Below are 21,016 nucleotides of genomic sequence, written 5' to 3' on the forward strand. Positions count from 1 at the left end.
CTCACAGTCTGCTCGCTCCCATGTCGTTCACTTATGATCCTGGGTAGAAAGCTCGTCCTTGAGGTCACAGTACACGTTCCACTACAGCGATTGAGTTTTACGCGTACGCGTCGCGGGAGAGTTATTTTTTTTTTTGGTTCGAGGATACTCGTTCAAGCACCGCACTATCACAGGTCCTTTAGGGTTTAGTGTTAGCTCGGCAGCAGGATATTATCGAGTATCCTACCGGCTGCGCCACTCAAATTTCGACGGACCGAAGGACGTTTTTTAAAAAGACAAGATTTTATTTAAACGTCTTTAATAAGTGCTCTCTACAACCAGAATGAATACTTAAACTATAAACTTATCGCTAAACAATAATGCAACGCTGCAACTCTGTTCGAAGAAATACAAAAAGGCAATACAGGGTGGTCGTAGTTATGCCGCGTTAACAAATACGACATCACTAGCATGTACTGCGGGTGGCCCCGATATAACTAGATATTTTAATTTTATTTTTAAATAGGTGTGCTGTTTGTGCCATTTTCAAGAGGTTAAATTAGAAGTGACTACACGAATATTTTTTTCTATAAAATTTATTTTCTTTTGACTACAAACGGAGAAGGAAAAACAACGTAAGATATAACGACAAATATAATGTTACATAACAGTAGTTTATAAATATTGAAGTGTTCAGATCGATAACTAATAGAATTTATAAATATTACGATTTTTATATAATGTTTGTTGTATATCAATCTATACTAAGAGTAAATGTACAGTAAAAACCTAAATTTTCATTAACGATTTCTGTCTCTTAAACTGTACCTGACTAGTACGTACCTAATTCATAATTTTTTATTAATTTGAATTCTTTTTTATTCATTTGCATTTTTTGAACAATGATTTCACAATTTTATTAAAAATTCGCTGTACAAGAGTCAAGAAAAAAACAAAAAGAAAATAATGTTGACTCTTAAAATGCTATAAATTTCAACTTTTAAATACTTTTTTTTAAGAATGTAATAGTTGATATAATATGTTTAATATATAACCAATAATGCGCAAAAGCTTTTTTGGGTTACAGTTTAACCATGTATGAAATGAAAACTGATTGCGTCAATTTATTGATACATCTAGAAGTTAAAAAATTCATCTTCGTCATATGGTTCTTCTTTACTTTCTGAGGCTATAAGAGTTGATAATTTGAGACCACCCCCTTCCTGCATTTGGTCAACCTTTGGTAATTCTTGCTTTATCATTTCTTCAACATTGATTTTGTTCAGTTCTTGCTGAACCTTTTCCTTTATAGGCGTTTCTAAGGCATCCATGATTTGGTAACGAAGTAAATTAGGTAGGACATTTACTGCTAACTCTACAACGTAGTCTATAGTTCCCGCTCCGTCGAAACGTACTTGGATATTACCAACTTCAAGATCTAAATCCCTAAATATCGGTTTTTCTCTCGTGTCTAGAGGCTGTGCTAGAATGATTCTGCCACTTATATATTCCACTGAAAATGACGCACTACCAGCTCTTGACATTAAACCGCCTATAGCTGAAATATCCCAATGAGTTGTGCCTTCTAATTTTTGCGTACCAATTTCAAAATCAGCTATAACAGTATTTTTTTCCATCATTAAAGTGATATTACCGACTCTGTGGAATGATGATATTCCCGTGACCCACGTATTAGATAGAGTCACTGTGAAAATGCTGACCGTAGTGTTATAATCTTGTATTTTGTAGGGGTCCATTTGCATATCTCTAACCTTTTTCCTTGCGTCAGCTATAACCATATCTAAGGGAGATATGGAATTCGGGAATTGCATGTCACCCGCTACTTCATCGAGTTTCTTATTTATCTCCTCTCTTGCTTTCGTGTATGCCTCTTTTAGAATGTATGGTTTAATGGAATCAAACAGGAATGTTCCCATTGAGTTCACAACACCCTGCAACATTCCACCCAAGAAACCAGCATTTTGGAAGTCCATGGCAATATTAGTGAAACCAATATCGATAACGATGTCTTGGGCTCTTATTTTCCCATCTCTTTCTACTCCAAGATTTGCTTTAGCTGTTATTTTTATTCCAGTTACGTCTACCGTGAATGGACCTTGCACTTTGCTTAACCATGTTGCCATAGTGTAATTACCGCGTGCTTGAAGTTTGTCTATTGCAATCGCTGCATGAACCTGGAATTATTGCATAGAGTTTTGAGTGATAACAATACAAGGGAGAATACAATATAACGATATACAAAAATCTATGATAATGAGGGAAGAATTTCTGCAATCTAGAATCATATAAACTTTATTCGTTTCACCTTGGTAACATGACATATTATTTACAGAGTTGTTTTATTATGAAAGGATAAATAAGGAGACTATAAATTTAAACATAAATAAAATAAAAATATAAGAAACTCACTTCCATAGCACCCATTTCAGCGTCTACATGTAAAATGCGAAATTTGCTAATACCATAGACTGCAGTGTTCTTGAAATACATTGTTCCAAGTGAAATAGATTGTTTCATGTCTGGCACATAGTAGGGTTCTGGTATTTTTGCTCCAGGTAGACCAACTGGATTTGGTTTTTTGAAATGCTCCAATACTTGCAGTATGTATTCGCTTATTTTCTCTTCACCCTCCGCAAGTTGGGACACTGTTGTCGTCTCGATGTGAGAAGCATCTGGAAAATAAAAAACATAATATAAATTTTTATTTGTACGATGCTTTGTAAATATAATATCAGTTTTGGGGTTAGGCTGTAAAAAATATTGTATGAGGAATTATTTTTTCTATGACTTTAAGACAATATTAATTATTAAAACTTAAGAGTAGTAGACGCCATACCTAATATTTCATATTTCTTTTAATTAAAAACCCTAAGCTAAACTTTTCTTTTCAATGAATGTACACATTAGTTTAAATACTATTATTACAAACCTCGCATTTTCAAAACTTTGTTATTCGAAACGTATTAAATAACGCATATTTTGCATACCGAATGTACGTATACTAATAATGTTTATATTGCGTTCAATATATCAAATATAATTTTATAGGGAATAATCCTTTTTTAATATAAGCTACTAGGTTTAAAGTATTAATGCCCATATAACACTAAATACTCTTCTAATATTGCTCCTTACTTTTTGCTCTATACGTATAAATTAAAGATGTGAAGGCAACGCCTGTCCCTTACCTAAGAACCTAGCTTACAATATTTCAAAATGTACGTGTTCTTGCATATGCTAATTAAACCTTTATGTAATATATTTAATGTACTTGTAAACGATAAACTTACATTACTTTATTACAATGCATGTATTCAAGAATCGAATCAAATTTCTAAGACATAAAAAGGTACTCCTTTTACAAATTCTTTCTCTAAATGAGCTGAATATAGTCTAAAGTTCTATAGTTATATCTGACTTATGGTACATGATTTCATCACGAGTGGTAAAAACAAAACACGCTCAAAATCAAATCTTTGCGATTAAATTCAACATCAAACCTGGTGACACATTTGAACACACCTTCACTGCTTCCAAAAGTAAACACGAAGCACAGAATCACAAATTTTAACCACATTTTAACAAATTTAGAGGAACGCTTCCTGCAATGAATGAACACCCGGACTACGCGGGTCACAGTTTATCAGTTGTCAACTATTTCGCTGGATCGTCAAATCAATTCTGAGTAATAGCCATTGGTTGGCCCCTCGTTATCTTATTGTTTTGTTTGTTAATACTATAGTATTTACCACATATTAAGTATTTTTATGTAACCACTACAATATTTGTTTTGTTAATCATTAAGTTAGCTTTTTAAGGGCTGGTGCCTTAATTGACTATTAGAGTTGCAATGTCCATTATGCTTACGCCTAAAAATAGGATTAAATTATAACTGTTACAGAAAGTTTCTGCTTTAATTTTGAATTATGTGAATAATGTTCAAGCCCGGTACTCTATCATAAGTTAAGTGTACTAGATTTTTTAAGAGTTATGTGTTTATGTTTTTTGTTAGCCTTGTTACGTCTTCGTAAATTTATTGACATAATGTGTAAATGATATACTATTGCATTGATTCTTATTTTGTTTTAATGCCATCTATTGGTGACAACCGAAACAAGTTTGTAGTTCATAATTAGATCTTGGTTATGTGCACCGAACAAATTTTTAACTATATAAGAAAGGGTTATTATCTGTATCTTTTTGTAATTTATTCTATGCGATCTTGAGGCGGTACCGAAGAACTTTCATAAGCCTTTTTAATAGGTCTTACATAGGTTAAAAACTTATATAGGCATGACACCTGGTGGTAAGTAAGTAGTGACGCAATCTATAAAGAGCATGCCTGCGTAGATAGAGCCAATACAGTATACTCTCGCCTTGTAAAAATCCAGATTCTCAGTTAGGTTGATCAAAGAGATCAGATAATATTTTGTGGTACGTGATTGGTCAACTACGAAGCGATGGTATCCAGCTGTATGTCTAGACGTTGTATGGTGAAATGGCGAGGGTCAGGTGCGTTTTAGCAGACCCCACCCATAATTGGCTGCAGTACACCACACAGAATAGAACATGAGTTTAATATAGTCAAAAAAAAAACCGGGGAGAAATACTGCCTGATCTTAGATAAAATTCCAAGATTTTTTGCAAATATTGGGCCATTAAATTCGATGAAAACACCTAAGTTAAGATGCGATCAGACGGTTACACCGAGTGCTGGTCTAATGTATTTATTAGAATTTCATTGTACTAGTATTAACATTAGTAATAACTAATTAAATTAATTATATTTTTAACAACAAAACAAATTAAAATTATTTACAATTTATTAAACAATAAACAAACGCCTCCGCACCGAAAAGAGCAAACACTATTCCTTTCGTAATAACTCTACTTAAATAATTAATAATTAATACAGCTTAAAAATTAAAGAAGTCGTCTTCGTCAGACCTTTCATTTTTGTCAACAAAGAATAATTCACATGGATTAAAATCCTTTTGTTGTAATTCGTACATTTTTGGTAAATTTTCTGTTATCACATCTTCTACATTAATTTCATTAAATTCTCTCTGTATTTTCAGACGAATAGGGTCCTCTAAGGAATTCATTATTTGATTCCTTAAAAGATTCGGTAATACATTTATTGCGAACTCTGTAACATAATCAAACGTTCCTGCTCCATCAAACCGTATTTGTAAATTTCCAAGGTCAACATCCAGGTGTCTGAACTGTGGCCTTTTTCTCGTATCTAACGGTTGACCTAAAATTATTCTAGCCCTTATATAATCTATTGTAAACATTGCAATTCCAAACCTTGACACCATTCCTTTTAACGTATATACATGCCAATTAGTCGATCCATGTATCTCTTGGGTGCTTATATCAAAATCAACTATTATAGTGTTATTATCCATAACAAATGTTATATTTCCAATGCGATAGAATGATGATAGACCTATAAGCGAGGTCCCGTTTAAAGCAACATTAAATACGCTTACAGAAGTAACGTAATCATCGATTATGAAAGGATCTTTGTGTAATGCTATAATTTTCTTCCTAGCATGAATCATTAACATATCAACCGGTGATATCGAGTTAGGGAATTGTATAAAGACATCCACCTCTTCTAGCTTTTTGTTGACTTCTTCTCTTATTTTAGTGTACGCGTCTTTTAGAATATAAGGTTTAATTGTATCAAACAGAAATGTTCCGAGTGAGTTAAACAAGCCTTGCATTACAAATGCCAAAATTCCAGAGTTTTCAAACTGCACGTCTATTTTCTTGACTGCTATATCAATGGAAACGTTCTGTACTCTTACTCGTCCGTCTGTTTCTACGCCAAGTGTCGCCAGACCAGTGGCTTTAATGCCTTCGACGTCAGCTGTGTAGTTCCCAGAATAAGTTTTCAACCAAGTATGCAAGCTGTAGTTTCCGTGCGCGTGTAGTTTGTCAATTCCTAATATCGCTGTTCCCTAAAATGGAAAAAATAAAATTATTTGTACTGAAAATACATACGTGTAACATTTAGCTTATGTCCTGCAATGGTTCTGCGTGACTTCATTTATTTCAATAAGTACTAAACAGAACGCCGTGGCTTGGCATGATAAACTTATTTGTATATTAATGACTCATTATATTATAGCTAATCCATTCCTCATCGATTAAACCATGATTACTTACCTGCATGGCAGAGGCTTCTACATTCACATAGGATAAACGAAATTTACTAATTCCCAGCACTGCAGTATTCTTAAAAGCAATTGAGCCACCAAAAGTTAAATACTGTTTCATATCTGGCACATGGTACGGGTCTGGTATATTTGCTCCTGGGAGTCCCACAGGATCAGGTGTTTTGAAATGTTCTAAGACTTCCATAATGTACTTCGTTAAATTTTCTTCTTCGCCGAAAATCTTCGTTTTTGTGGTAGATTGACAGACCTGCGGTGAAACTTCATCTGTAAATTTGAAGACAATATTATTACCGATGAGTTGATTTTTTGGTATCATCATGATTAAAAGATATAGTTAATGACGAAGCATTTTGAATAAAGGTTTTTAAAATAGGATGTAGCTTTGATACAATGTAAGGATAAAAGGTACCTTCACAGTTTCCAGGTCGGATTTTGATACAAATGATACAAATAATAACTATCCGAGTCCACATTACGCAAAACACTTCACAATACTAAATACAAACCGTGAACCCTATAAATTTGTGAGAACAGAGGTCAGCTTATCGACAATTGAATTGTCGAGGGAATTTTTATCAAATCCGATTTCTACATCATATTTACGCTTATAACGTGTAAACTCCTAGGAGAAACCAAAATTGCGTTTTAATGAAATCTATAAAACTTAAATATGAAGGAAAAACTGAAAACATGACGATTTCAAATGCTTAAATTGTTTGTGTGTTGTGTGTATAGTAAATGAGTCGGCCTCAAAAGCGGGCACATAGCGGGCTCCATACATTTGCAGGCAGCTATTTAAAAATGTTTATCCTCGATGGTCATCGCTTACGGCTAAATAAAAATAATAATTTTTGATTAATAAATTATACCACCTTCCAAATTACCGACCAAATATCAGAACTAGACGAAATTTAATTTATTGTAGCCCCACAAGGGATGCACCAGATTTCAAATTAAAAAAAGAATCATAAAATTTTTAAGCCGCTTAAAAATTATGAGGTAACTAACAATCACAAAAAATACAGTCACTTTTATTATGTCCTCCTTTTTTTGAAGTCAGTTAAAAATAAATAATATATGCATCCACGATCTATTGAAATAAAGATTAATTAAAAAAAAACTCGTTTTTGTTAAAATTACTTTAAATATATTTTTATGTATTAATATTAAAATAGAATGTTTTAGAGAAAAGTGTTACAACTGGATTTTGATTATAAACTCAATTCTGAAAATATGTTCATAAAACTACTCAATCCGTTATTTTCTAAGAATTCCATAATTTCGGAGAATTGGGTTGTTTTATTCTTAACGTAACTTTATTAATTAAATTAATCAAAACATTTTTGATGACCTCAGCAGACGTATGAATATTATAATTATATTAAAATATACATCTCTGCTTATTTTTTTTCCTTTTAAGTATACGAAACTAAAGGGAAGTGATAACGTAATTGTATCTAATCTTAATCTTATCCGCCCTGCCATTGTGGTAGCGTGTTTGTGTTACTGCCTGGCGGTCGTTACTTCGATACCCCCTCTAGAAATAACAATTTGAATAAAAAAATTTTTAGTTAAGTAGGTAAAAAAATCTGAAACGATAGAAGGTCAGTGAGACAGTTGGAATTTGATATTTTACCTTTTATAAGGTTAATACGGGACTTCTAAATCTAAGTCAGTTACTTGGCTATCCTATTCTAATAATGTTATTAATACGAAAAATTGTGAGGAATGATGGATATAATGTATGTGTGTTTTTTTACTTTTTTAAGCGAAAACCATTGAAAGGATTTTATTTATTTGACTACGTTAGACTGGACGTTTAAAGACGACAAAACTATCTCCACTAATATTGTAAACAGGAAACTTTTGAATTTTTGTATGTTTCTAACGTTTTCACGCAAAACCACCGATTCCGAAAATTATTTTACTATAAAAAGCTGCGATTTCACTGAGATAATGATGCTATATGTACCACGAGCGAAGCCGGGGCGAACAGCTAGTATATTGTGTATCAGTAATATTTAGTTGAAACTAATGTTTGTATTCATAAAATGGCATTGACCGGATATAAGGTAGTAAGTCAGATGATAGGTGTGTTTAGTTAAATGATTATTAATCAATCTTGTATAATAGATAAGATGTGGGTAAGCGGGTAAATAGTACATGAGATATTCTAAACGGATGCAGTATTCTGAGCACGTGGAGGCATGCGTTGGATTTGTAATTAATATAAAGTTCGTACACATATCGCACGGATCGTGTTTTATAATCGACGATGACGCTTGGCCTTTTTCCAGGTTTTATTTTCTGATATTATGTAATTACTAGCTACGCTCCGCGGTTTCACCCGCGGAAGTCCGTATCCCGTAGGTATATCGGGATAAAAAGTTGCCTATATGTTATTCCAGCTGTCCAGCTGTCTACGTACCAAATTTCATAGCAATCGGTTCAGTAGTTTTTGCGTGAATGAGCAACAAACACACACACATCCTTAGAAACTTTCGCATTTATTAGTAGGAAGTAGGATATTAACCGAGTCTTCAATTGAAAAGGACCGTGTAAACCCGTTATATATGGACGAACGCTAAATATGATGTGATACATTCGGAACAGACCTTGTCCTTGAATTTGAATCATGTAAACTTTATCAATTTAATTAGGATCACAACAGCTGATTTTAAATACATAAAATGTTACAGTATTAAATCTACGTTGGACGAATTCATAGTGAGACTTTAATGGTTAAAACTCAAATAAATAAACCTCATAATATTGGTGCATAGATCCAGTAACCATACCTAAATCTCTTAGACTTACTAGGGAAGTCGGGCGATAGATAAGGTTGTCATAAGTCTATGCTCGCACTAAGTGTTCACAATTAATACGAGATACATTCTCAGTTTTATTCTGAAGCCATTTTACATAACTAATGGATATTGATTAATTATATAGCATTATGCTTGATCTGTCATCTATTTAAACACATGAAGGTTGTTGTTGAATGGTTTATTAATCTTGACCTAAAATCTATGAAGAGTTAGGCGTTATCTAGAACCTAGATCCTCAGCAATAGAATATGTCAATGTCTTGATCTATATAACCTCAACAATTAGTTCTTAGTCCTCATAATGGATATAAAAATACCAGAAACAATATTACAAAAAGTATAATGAAGGAAGGTATGTGTAATTAAAATTTATAAAATACTAAACGACATAGCGGACTTCGCACCGCCTCGTGAATTTTAAAATATGTTTTTTTCTATTTTTCCAATGTTATTATATTTACGCGGCAGAGATCATAAATTTTGGACATCCCATTCAGCACAGTTTGTCGTACGAAATAAGACGATGTGAGGCATTTTTCGTTTTGATTGCGTGTGACTTAAATTGATTTCCTGATTCTTACGTATCTTGGTAAAGTTCCTTTCTTGGGTGGCCGTTAACCACTAAAAATAAGGAGAATAAGATGAATAAAGACTTGAATTGATTATTTCTTAAAAGAAATGGTATCTTGAAGCTAGAAGAAGTAGATCTGCTGAAATAACTCGAATTTACTTGAAATTTTCCTCTTTGTCGAATGAATCATTAACACAAGGAAACCAGGAAAACATTTAGGTATCACTTTTATGCTAGTCAGTGTACTGAAAAGGGTTTTCTAAGACAAATAAACGAGTATTGATGTTCTCAGGATTATAGTAGTCAACTGTAAACCTATACCATTCCAAAAATCCTACTTCCTACTAATATTATAAATGCGAAAGTTTGTAAGGATGTGTGTGTGTGTGTGTTTGTTACTCATTCATGCAAAAACTACTGAACTGATTTCAATGAAATTTGGTACGCATTCAAATTCTGACTTATGTACGTATACTGATTTTAATGTAATTTGGTAAGATAACCGGACAACTGGAATAATATATAGGCAACTTTTTATCCCGATATTTCTACGGGATATGGACTTATGCGGGTGAAACCGCGGAGCGCAGCTAGGTGATTTTAAAAGATCGGTATTAAGTAGTAAATAGAAAGTGGAAGAGCTGGAGGCCTACTTACCTTTTCCTCACTCATTCTAGTATCCTAGTCCATTTCTTTGTTTATAGCGTCAATTATTTCCATACAATTAAAAATATCTCAATGAATTTGCAGCGGTAGGTTCCCTTGCATGGTCCTTCATGGCGATGGTGATCGTTTACCATTTTAAGGTGAGACCAAATCAAACGAGTGTTGTATCCAAAGCTCTGATGTATAATGTATTATTTAAGTTGATACATTGTTTTTAGAACACGCTTATGCTTAAGGTTAAGAGTGCATATACCAATAGTTCAACTACAACTAGCTCCATGGCGCGCTATGATGGAAAAAAGAAAAAAGCAAATAAACAATAAATGCTATGATTTATCGAATTTATTGACATCAGCTGTTACTTAAAAATGTTAAGATATAAAAAAATTCCTCATTATCGTAGAATAAAAAAATGTACGAATATGAATATATTACATACTTCCAACACATTTACATAATTTTCCTAGAAAAAAACGTATAAATGTACTTCATGGATAGAAGAGTTTAAAAGCTTTTTATTTATTATAAGATTAAATTTACACATCCGTATTGTGACGTCGAAAACCGCATTGTAAATCTAACATAGATTTTAATTAAGATTAACAACAAATAATAATTGGTTTTGATAAACAGTAATTTATTTTATTGTAATTTTTCTTAGAAATGTGTACAGCTCTTTATGGCATTAAACACATCATTAAACAATTAGCTGCTAATTGACAGACGAAGAAAATATAGTCAAAACAAGTCCTTTCCTTTAAATTTGTTTTTAACCAACTTCATAAGACACATTTTGAATCATAACATGTGACGTCATGTGTTTTTGACCCTTCCTGCCCCTTGTCGCACAATGTCACATTTGGTCGATACCCTCACCCCCTTTAACGTGTGACGTAATTCATGGATGTCCCCAAATCCTAGAGGCAACTACTGCATTTGATAATTTTTTCATCAAGTATTAAATAGCACTGCAAAATACAGTTTCATGAACTCCTTAACGATTTCCAGCAGTTGCCTTGTGACTTTAAGTTGTATGGACGAAAGCTTTGCATCCATCTAAGAGTAGCCATGAAGGTTATGACTGACAAAAGGGATCAGGCAATCACAAACAAGATGGTTAAGGGAAGTCATTCTCACCAGTTAACAGTAGCTGTTTTGTTGGGTTACTTTATAGTACAACAAATAGTAAAAATAAGTAGAATTGAAGTCGGTGTTCAAACACATAAACTGTCTTATATGAAGGCATGAATATTTGCTAGGAGAGTAGGAATCTTAAAGCAGTCCACAGTTGCCTCATGGTTTTTATACTATCTGGACAGCGAAAGTAAGTTAAAAATAAATGATTCACTCTAATTATCTTTTTTATCTGAAGTTTATTTCATTATTCTCTGAAAAGTGTGTGCATAGTACCTGTATAAAAGTGAAAGTTTAGGTACCAATTTTTTTTCTGTTGTAGGAATAGAAAAATAGGGTTTATACTGCTGGACAGGTATATCTCTCGCATAAACTCTAGGGTTGTCATCTAGATGGATCGCAATTAAATACATGTCAATTGTTGTTTGTTTGTCGATCCAAGTTAATTATATTTTTAGAACTTTTCTTCTATTTTAAATGAAAAAACAATAATAATACATTCTTGTTGTAACAAACATTGCCAAAACACCTTTCTGCAATTTTTTTTGCCAGTCAGCTCTTGTTGAAAATCCCGAATACTAAACATGCAACATTAAAATAGAAAGTAAAAAAAAAAAAAATATTGAATATGGTTTAGAAGAGGAATTATTATGTCTTTTATAACCAGGAGTTAATAATAGAAAAGTAATAAGGTAGTGTAGTAGAAGTAACAGAAAAAAACAAATAAATATATATTTTCTTCTTCGAACAGCAATAGTAAAAAATCCAGCGACTACACTTATCAATTCGAAGCTTTTTCCTAATGGATATTCCGAAATAATTTTCCCCAAATGATAAAAGAAACAAGCAGCCGTTTGGGTGGTTCGCGCTCGATGATACAGCACCCTTTCACGGTATTTCCTCCTAATTATGCAAACAAACGATTCCAACAATTAAAAGGTATTCATTTGTCCCATTTTTTTGTTAAACCGCTGATTTTAGCGTGATCGTCACCTTGATACTTAATTCTTCACGTCAGGTATATAATGTATCATTCGGAATGTGGGATTATAGTCGCCGGTAGACATTCAATCGTACACAATGTTCCACGTAGTCTTCTTAGCGTTATATTGTTTGATTAGCAACGTGCTCTCGGTACCTTTGCGTGAGTATTCATACATCTATTAATAATGGGAAATTGTGTGGATATCTGCGATTAATTTTGGATTCCTTTTGTGTTCTATGGGATATAACAGTAAATGTTTGGTACAGTTCAAATTTATTAAGTTTACTGTTCAAGGAATAAGTAATAAGTTTATGATTGTAAATAATGGGACGGGATTGTTTATTTTTGACTAGACGTTATGTGATATTGCTCTATTTTTAAAACTGATCTAATCTCCACTTTTACATAGTTTTCATCAAGCATAGCGTCTACAATATTTTCTAAAACAATAATATTTTGTAGAAACTACAGGTAGTTATATCCCTGGCATTCCTTATATAAACCTTTCTTGCTTAAGTATAAAATAGTTAATAATGCATAATACTACATTGTTAAAACAGTTTAGATATTACAGTAATATTTTAACAGACTATGTTGACTATTTATATTTTACACGGATTAAAAAATGTATAAAATATCATTAAAATTATAACCTTATAATAATATTATTAAGTTTTGAGGCCAAATCCTTTGAGTGGGCTATTATTATAATATTTATAAAGTTTTTAATGGACGCGAATTCCACTCAGCCGCACTAATAGGATACATGCATACATAATTTAATTATAAAAAATTATTTATAATTAATAATTTAACATAATAGAGGTCAAACTAGAAGAGTGCCTTCAATTTTATGTAAAATTCCACTGGAATAATAGCGTTCCGTGGATAAGACGACCTTCGGAATAATGAATTTCATTATTTTATATCATTTAAATGTAGCAAATTCGACTAAAGTGTATCATCTTCGTAATTCGAATAAACTTATGTATCAGCCCCTCTTCATAAGCGCTGGGCGAGTAGATACAACCATCATCGGCCATCATTGCAGATCTCCGTGGGTCATCGTTGAGAGTCGGTACATTAAAGGATTCATTTGCAATGTTTGTGGGTACAATCACTCGATGTTATGAGACGAAGAACTATTGCGAAGTAATAGTTCATAAAAATTGTGATTTTAAATTAAGATTTTTTTAAATAAAACTTATTGTGTTTAAGCTGCAGATAAAAGCATACATTTTTGGATATATATATAAATTAAAACCCAAAGGCCAGTATGCTACAAGGATGTTGTGATTTTAACATTCATCAAATAAGAGTAATATAAAAAAAACTATAGCAGGTAAATTGTAACAGTGTTAAAAGTACATATTTTCGATACATTACGTTTAATAATTCCCTTCCTTTAAAAGGATTACTGATGTCCATGGGAGTAGGTACCACTCTAAACCCTTAAATAAGACGAAATCAAATAACAATTCCATATTAAACACAAAAAATACCGAATACTTTCGAATTGAGAGCTTCCTTCGTTTTTGTGACGTCGGTTAGAAAAAAGAAAGCATTAAGGATACGGAATAAGAAAGGCGAATGGGATTTTCTTGTTTTCTCTACGACTGAAATCTACTCCGTGCATAATTTAAATACACATTTGTTATTATCACTTTATAATGTGTTTGGTATACAAATGGTTTGTTATTCAGTCACAAGCGGTCAGCTATCATTATAAATGTGTGATTTTGTATTACGTGCAACTACTTCATAAACTGTCAATATGTATGCAACAATTACTGTCATTAACATTGAGGGAAACATAATAATATGCTTGATCTGTCGAGATCCCTGTATTTGTCTAAATTCTCTTTAATAGGTTAAAGAACCTGGATGACATATTTTGTCATTATTTAAGAATAATCCGAGTTAGATCGATTTATAGCCCTCGTATAATCTGACATGCTAAAAGTCGTTGATCTTCATAGATGTTTCAATATTTATAACATATCATGATTTACAAAGGGTAAACAACACTTAAATAAACGTTTTCAGGACAAGGAAAGTTGAATGCTTAATATTAGACCGTTTACTAACGAATATACATTTAATTGTAGGTCTTTAGTTATCAGTCTAAATGAATTTCAGGCAATAGTGGTCATTGAAAATCTCTGTTTTCAGCGGGAATCCACGTTTTCTACGAAGCCTTTTTATATCTTCCACTTTAAAAGACCATATTTACATTGTGCATGTAATGAAGTAAAAGAGTATCCAAGTTCACAATCTTGACTTCAATACGTAATAACAATCTGTATTTACAGCGGAATACATCAAGGTGTGCAAACGTGATCAGAGCAGTATCAATGAATGTGTCAAGAATTCCGTACAAAGCCTTCGCCCCAACCTGATAGCTGGTATACCGGAGATCAATGTGCCCAGTATCGAACCGTTTTATATAACAGAGGTAAGACATAATGTTTCATTGAGAGCAATTGAAAAAGTAGTTTATATTAAGAAATAAAATAAAATAATTACTGAATCACTGGTCTTGCTGGTCTTTGTAACGTCAAATTATAGAGTTAGAAAAATAATGTTTAGGTTAAATTAATTTAATCGAATTTCATAAATTAGGGCACATAATTTGTTGATGTTCTATTGTACAGAATATATTATATTTTTTAAGTGCTATTTAGTAGTACGTATAGACCATCTCTGTTTTTTTTTTTAATTATGTTAATTTCTTAATTACCTAGTAAAAAAAAAACTGTTATAAATCATTGTTTAATTAAATTGTCTTTATTTTTCGCGGGAAACAAATTGAAGATAATGCAGTCATTTTTTTGCTCATTATATGAATACTTCTCACACTAACTAACTATGAAATAAAATTAAATCTATGTTAATTTCAATTTTAACGATAATATTACCCATTTGCATATGGAGCCATGTAGATTATTAAAGTCATTATCATGTTTAATCGTAATTTCATATAAATTTTATGCTCATTAATTTCGATTTTTTATTTTTAACAAAAGCGTAATGTTTTGTTTATAACTCTAAAGCATATGTATACATTATTTTTGCTATTAAAATACATTATTATTAGTACGCTCAGTACTTTGATAGGACGATAAGCAGGTGAGTCGTGTGTATGTGCTATATAATTATGAATATATATTTTTTGTGCTTTTAGGTGGTAGCTATTAATGGCGACTTGGCGCCACTCAAGGCGTCAGCAACAAATGTGAAAGTTTCAGGCGCTGGCAATTTTTCGATTAAAAGCTTGGAGTAAGTATAAATAATTGATTACTATAATATAAGCTGAAATGTCCAGTCTACTTTTAACCGACTGCAAATAAATAATGTTATCAATACAAATGCAATGCGTAGATGATATAAACAGTGAATCTATAAGAAAACCATACAAGTCTTACCATAGATCTAGTTTCTCACTAATAGTAGAAATAAAACATAACATTAACCTCTTTTAAAAAAAATTTAACGTAGCACCGACTTCGAAATTTTGCGCTGTCTCAAGGAGCTTCCGACTTCGAATGGTCCTTATTTTGCGCTGTCTCAAGGAGCTTTAATTTTCTTTAATAGACTAAAATCATTGCATGATATATTAGTCTCTGATTATATAAAAAAAGAGAAACATGGAATTAAAAGTAGAGCATTGCTTAAGCTGAAGATTTAATTAATGAATTCATGTTTTATAAGGCGTATTAAAATATTAAAATGCACTTATATGTTTGTTGAGTCGGTTTTGCTTTTATATTTTTTAAGGCGTATAAAATATTCTTTTGGTACATCGTACACTTAAAAAGATGATGTTTATTTGAAATTAAATAAATGGTTTATTTAAATGTATTCAAAAGAGTATGTCATCATGGGAAATCATGTCCTATTTATTTATTTGAGATTTTCGGGCAAAGTAACATACATTCTAAAATCTAAATACATCCCAAATTCACTCATGAGAAGATGGATAGGAAGCGAAATATCCTATTATATGTATATTTCTTTGTTGAATCCTTTCATTGTCTTCAGCCCTTTGAAGTACTTATTTACAAGTTTCTAATCATATTCCATTACGCTAGCCAAGTGCGTGTGATCTCTTATCATCATCAGCTCATTTAATTATTTTTAATTGCTTTCGTAGTTCGGCTTATGGTTAGCGATCACAATTGCACATTTGCAGAGTTAGGGCATCCGTCAATCCTTTATGTTAAAAGGATAAACGACTGGATAAAAGAATATACTGGAAAGAGTGAGTATGAGAATACGGTCCTCCGGCTTCTCAGTATATTGCACACACACAGCAACATCAGCATGCTACTATTTGATGTTAAAGTTCTGTGGGGGTTTTTTCGTTATAAGTCATGTGTTAAACTATAGAAATTCTAGTTCTTGGACCATCTTTACAGGTGCTGAGCTCTAAATGATCGAATAATACTCTTTTTAAAACGCAATAAATGTAACGTAATGTTACGTACGTAATTTGCACAGATATAACAGTGGTAATATTATTTCCAGTCTTGATTTAGAAACGTACACGATTCAAGCCCGTGTCCGCTTCCCACTCCTTCACCTGGAAGGCAACTATAAGATGGACGCTCAGATACTCGTAATACCGCTTAAGGGACAGGGAAAACTCTACGCCGATGCAGGTTATTATGATTTTTTCTGTCTATTCTTTATATATTTAAGATGTTTTTAGAATAGAAAAAAATCGATCATAAAGTGGGATTGGAATCTGATCCATTCGCCGTACCCGTCTCATGATCGAATTTCTGTAATCTTTAAAATATTTCATTCATATTTTGTAATAATAAAATTAAATCTAAAAGCAAAATCTATACTGTGTTTAATATGAATAAAAACTAAAATATAAACCAATAACCTTAGATTCATGTGGCACCTGAAAACAATTTGTAAACATTGACCAATAAACATAACAACAAAATTACTTTTGATTGTTAACAATATTTGTAATCCATTTTCAGTGAAATGCGACGCAGACATTGAATTGAAGACCAAAGTCTACGAACGCGACGGCAAGCAATACATGAAGTTCACAAGTATGACTGTTGCGTTAAGCCTGAAGGACTACAATATTCGTCTCACTGGACTCTTTAATGGGGACAAGGCGCTAGGTAAGTCATTTTTATATGAACAGTAGGAAAGCGCTTAACGATTTCATAACCTAGCGTTCGGCTATACTCTTGCCTGGTAAGCGGAGATGAGAGACCCATTTTACTTTAGGGATTTGCCTACAGATTGTATTCGCCGAGGACTAACTTTCTTCATATCAATACAGTTAATAGTCCTTTCTTCATTTTATTTCTGACCAAAGCAGTGTACTTTATTAGGTGGCCTTGTAATATAGTAGTGATATAAGTGGGTAAAAATATATTGAAACAATTTTATTGTTTGAGATTTATTATATTTTATACAAGTTGTGTTAATATTATAGCTCAATTGTATACTGTAATTGTTCTCTTGATTTGCTATTCCGAATATATGCAAAAAAGTATTGTCTATATGTATAGTTTGGGCTGGATGTTGTTGTTGGAAAGCCAGGATGCATTTACCTTGTTCAAACTTACTTTGATTTATAGATTAAGGAGCTTGGTTATTGACCTCGATAACTTTTTAAGTGAATGCAATGTATGCTTTGTGTCGTTCAATTTATAATTTTTTTTTTTGATTTTGTCTTATATCCTAGTGTGTTGCCCTTAGGTTTTTTTTTTTATTAAAATGAAAAACCCCTGACCCTGTTTGTGTTCTTGCCTATCTTGAATGTGAAATTTACATAGTAAGTAGTATTTCACCATTCAAGCCCTTTCATTTTATACTCATATTAGTGTTCTGAAAAAATATTCTTCCAAGAGAAAAATAGGCTGCGAAATCAATTGTTTAAAAACTACATCTTAGTTTAGACTCACACAGGCATACATCGAATTCAAATCTAAGCTAGCCCTCTTTATGCGTCGGGGATTAATAAGATCTATTATACAAAAAGCTGTATATTTCCTATTAACTTATTTAATTTCCATATAACAGAGGAAGCTACAAACGAAGCGATTAACCAAAACCGAGGGGAGTTCTTGCAAGCGATCAAACCATACCTCGAGAAGACCGTCGCCAAAGTGCTGCTGGACTCCGCCAATAAGATTGTCCACCCGTTGCCTCTAGAAGATCTTTTCCCAATGCCTTGAATAAATGTTAATTAAAATTATGACGTTTCATTGCCTATAGAATAAACCATATTTAGTTATTTATGGAGGTTTGTAGGTACATAACGACTTTCCTAGTATGCATATTATAGTTTTTTCTACAAAAAAAGTCACTGGCGTCCCTGGAAGGGAATAACCATCCCAAATTTAAATTGGGACCAAATGACAACAAATTTTTCAGTCTGCTTAAGAGATAAAGGAAAGTAAGGGTGCTAGTCAATTATGAATTACAAAAATTCCTTTAAGACACATGAACCTTGATAATATTTTCTAATTACTCGAGCGGCGGATTTGTACCAAGCATCCTACGACCCTTCCGTTGGATCGGCGGACGCAGTAATCACTGTGCCGGTTAAGAAATGTATTGTTTTAAAACGTTTAATAACAGACTGTGCTATGAGTTATCCTTTCATATCGGGGGAAGTTCTGATAGAAATATGATTCCCTTTTTACGAAATAATCAAGAGAAAATTATAGCAGGTTATTTCGTAAGAAGCAATAAAAAACATTGTGTATGGGGTTATTAATATGTATACTCAAATCAGTAGTTATTATTATTTAATACAGACAGCGAAGCAGCAAGGTAAGGGCTTAGAACCCCTTTGAACGAATATGATACTACATATATGTTTAATTTATCCAGATCATGACATCACTAGACAAGTCGATCTTATAAAATCCAAAAACAGCACACTGTAAATTTCATCCAAGATTTCCAGATCACATATTCAAAATAGCCATCGCCAAAATTTAACACAAAATACACAGAAATAATTCATAAAGAAATACATCCCTACAATGGAAATGAGTCGTGAGACTACGATTGCAAAATGCATCTTCACGGTATTAGTTAGGAGTACGGTGGTTCGCCTTGACCACCTTGCATCACCTAAAGGAAACGGAATTAATGTCATACACCCATATCCCGGTACTGGTGAAAGGAATGCGTGTTACTGGTACCGAACACCCAAGTTAAACACGGGCTAAACGGTCGTGGGGAAAAATTTTGTGCAGAGGCAGTAGAGGCAATTTTTTGTCTCAGCAGTTAATTGGCTAATCTTTTCTTGTACTATGAAGATGGTACTAATGTGCCACAGATTAAATAGAAACGTGATGTGGCCGTTATACAGAAGCGGCATAGGTATGCGTTTAATCCGCGCGGATATTTTATGTTTGTTTCCATTAATGCACTTTTTTCTTCCTCATGAATGATTTCTATAAAACGTAGTCAACGCAGTTCTAGAATATCACATTTTATAATCTCAGATAAACAAATAGAAACCTAATACGCAGTTTAAAATTGGTACTTATTATAAAACTCTTTAACTGCCTTTATATTGTAACACTCTTAGCCTTCTCAAATACTGTTCTCCTTCTTCATTATATTTAATGGTTCTCTCTTCTGTAGTAATAAGCGAGGCTTATAGGTCAGGAAAATATATTATTATTATAAATATATTATTATATATTCCTATTATATAGTTGTCATTTTCAAACTTTTTAAAATAAACGCGAAGCTGATTAATTGGTGCTATTTCATGATAAAAATATTACTAGCTTTGAAATTTGTGTTGGCAAATTATAGGCAATGGATATACTCGTATAACCATATAATATTACCAGCTATTGGGAAATTGTAGCCCAGATATTGTACGCTATATTATTTTGGTTGTATGACTTTAATCGTGTATATTGCATTTCATTTAATTTAACAACAATCATCACTTTTAATATGATTTTATGGAAACTGTGGTACATACCAGATGGAAGGAGTAATGATAAATTGTTCAAACATACGTTTTTTATTACAGTGTATTGTTACATACATGAAAGGTTGTTCATTCGTTTTAAAATTGAAAGAACGTGATACTTATTTGATATTTATCTTTCACAGAACTTTATCTTCTGGAATCCGATACAGTTTTGGGGAAAATCAGCTAATAAGATTTGAGAAAATTGCATTTTAAACGTTGTAGGAACTAGGTCGAATTTACGAGTATGCAAATGTTGCTGGCAAGCCTAAGTGCGTACTATGCAATGCCTATGCACTATTTGTTGGTTCTATCGTTTTGTCACATTTTTATATAACAAGCAACGAGCATCTATATTAGGCATAGTATGTATTAAACGTGTTTGTAAGTTGGAAGAGGTAGGTAGAATATGGGATTATTTACACGCTGGCCGTGTGAAATTGGGGTTTTCTGAATAGGTGGTGTAGCCAATTTTAAGTACAACTAGAATATTTGTATACTCACTTTAAATGCTCTTCCTTGTCTATACTAGAATTTTATGCTTATTTACTGACCATTGGAAGAAGCATTCATACAATAATTTGTTATGATTACATTAATAATTGTCTAACTAATAATGTGCAAATCATGCTCTACATTCCACTACTAGGGAATTGATACTAAA

General features: G+C 32.5%; 3 protein-coding genes across 3 annotated transcripts; 1 reads left to right on the forward strand and 2 right to left on the reverse strand.

Annotated features, from left to right (window-relative positions):
- Window positions 1-699: 699 nt before the first annotated feature.
- LOC119830432 lies at window positions 700-3,677 on the reverse strand. The gene is made up of 3 exons (XM_038353458.1): window positions 3,523-3,677; window positions 2,410-2,672; window positions 700-2,174 (listed from the first exon to the last, which is right to left on the reverse strand). The coding sequence occupies exons 1-3, from the start codon at window positions 3,575-3,577 to the stop codon at window positions 1,116-1,118; spliced, it is 1,377 nt and encodes a 458-aa protein (XP_038209386.1). The 5' UTR covers window positions 3,578-3,677; the 3' UTR covers window positions 700-1,115.
- A 1,239-nt stretch (window positions 3,678-4,916) lies between these two features.
- Window positions 4,917-6,507, reverse strand: LOC119830583. Its single transcript, XM_038353652.1, has 2 exons — window positions 6,178-6,507; window positions 4,917-5,969 (listed from the first exon to the last, which is right to left on the reverse strand). Exons 1-2 carry the CDS (start codon window positions 6,505-6,507, stop codon window positions 4,917-4,919), a joined length of 1,383 nt encoding a protein of 460 aa, XP_038209580.1.
- Window positions 6,508-12,428: 5,921 nt separating this feature from the next.
- On the forward strand, window positions 12,429-18,600 carry LOC119830438 (circadian clock-controlled protein daywake-like). Its single transcript, XM_038353465.1, has 6 exons — window positions 12,429-12,530; window positions 14,684-14,826; window positions 15,556-15,650; window positions 16,899-17,032; window positions 17,369-17,518; window positions 18,429-18,600. The coding sequence occupies exons 1-6, from the start codon at window positions 12,467-12,469 to the stop codon at window positions 18,581-18,583; spliced, it is 741 nt and encodes a 246-aa protein (XP_038209393.1). The 5' UTR covers window positions 12,429-12,466; the 3' UTR covers window positions 18,584-18,600.
- Window positions 18,601-21,016: the final 2,416 nt, after the last annotated feature.

The sequence above is a fragment of the Zerene cesonia genome, chromosome 11, assembly GCF_012273895.1.
Source record: "Zerene cesonia ecotype Mississippi chromosome 11, Zerene_cesonia_1.1, whole genome shotgun sequence".
Taxonomy (NCBI): Eukaryota; Metazoa; Arthropoda; class Insecta; order Lepidoptera; family Pieridae; genus Zerene; species Zerene cesonia.

Coding starts and splice junctions, on each gene's coding strand:
- LOC119830432 (XM_038353458.1), bottom strand. CDS start 3,577: ATGTGGTTAAAATTTGTGATTCTGTGCTTCGTGTTTACTTTTGGAAGC. Junction 2,673..3,522: donor TACTTTTGGAAGCAGTGAAG/GTGTGTTCAAAT, acceptor TTTATTTTCCAG/ATGCTTCTCACATCGAGACG. Junction 2,175..2,409: donor CTGAAATGGGTGCTATGGAA/GTGAGTTTCTTA, acceptor CAATAATTCCAG/GTTCATGCAGCGATTGCAAT.
- LOC119830438 (XM_038353465.1), top strand. CDS start 12,467: ATGTTCCACGTAGTCTTCTTAGCGTTATATTGTTTGATTAGCAACGTG. Junction 12,531..14,683: donor CGTGCTCTCGGTACCTTTGC/GTGAGTATTCAT, acceptor CTGTATTTACAG/CGGAATACATCAAGGTGTGC. Junction 17,519..18,428: donor TAATGGGGACAAGGCGCTAG/GTAAGTCATTTT, acceptor TCCATATAACAG/AGGAAGCTACAAACGAAGCG.
- LOC119830583 (XM_038353652.1), bottom strand. CDS start 6,507: ATGATGATACCAAAAAATCAACTCATCGGTAATAATATTGTCTTCAAA. Junction 5,970..6,177: donor TAGAAGCCTCTGCCATGCAG/GTAAGTAATCAT, acceptor TTTCCATTTTAG/GGAACAGCGATATTAGGAAT.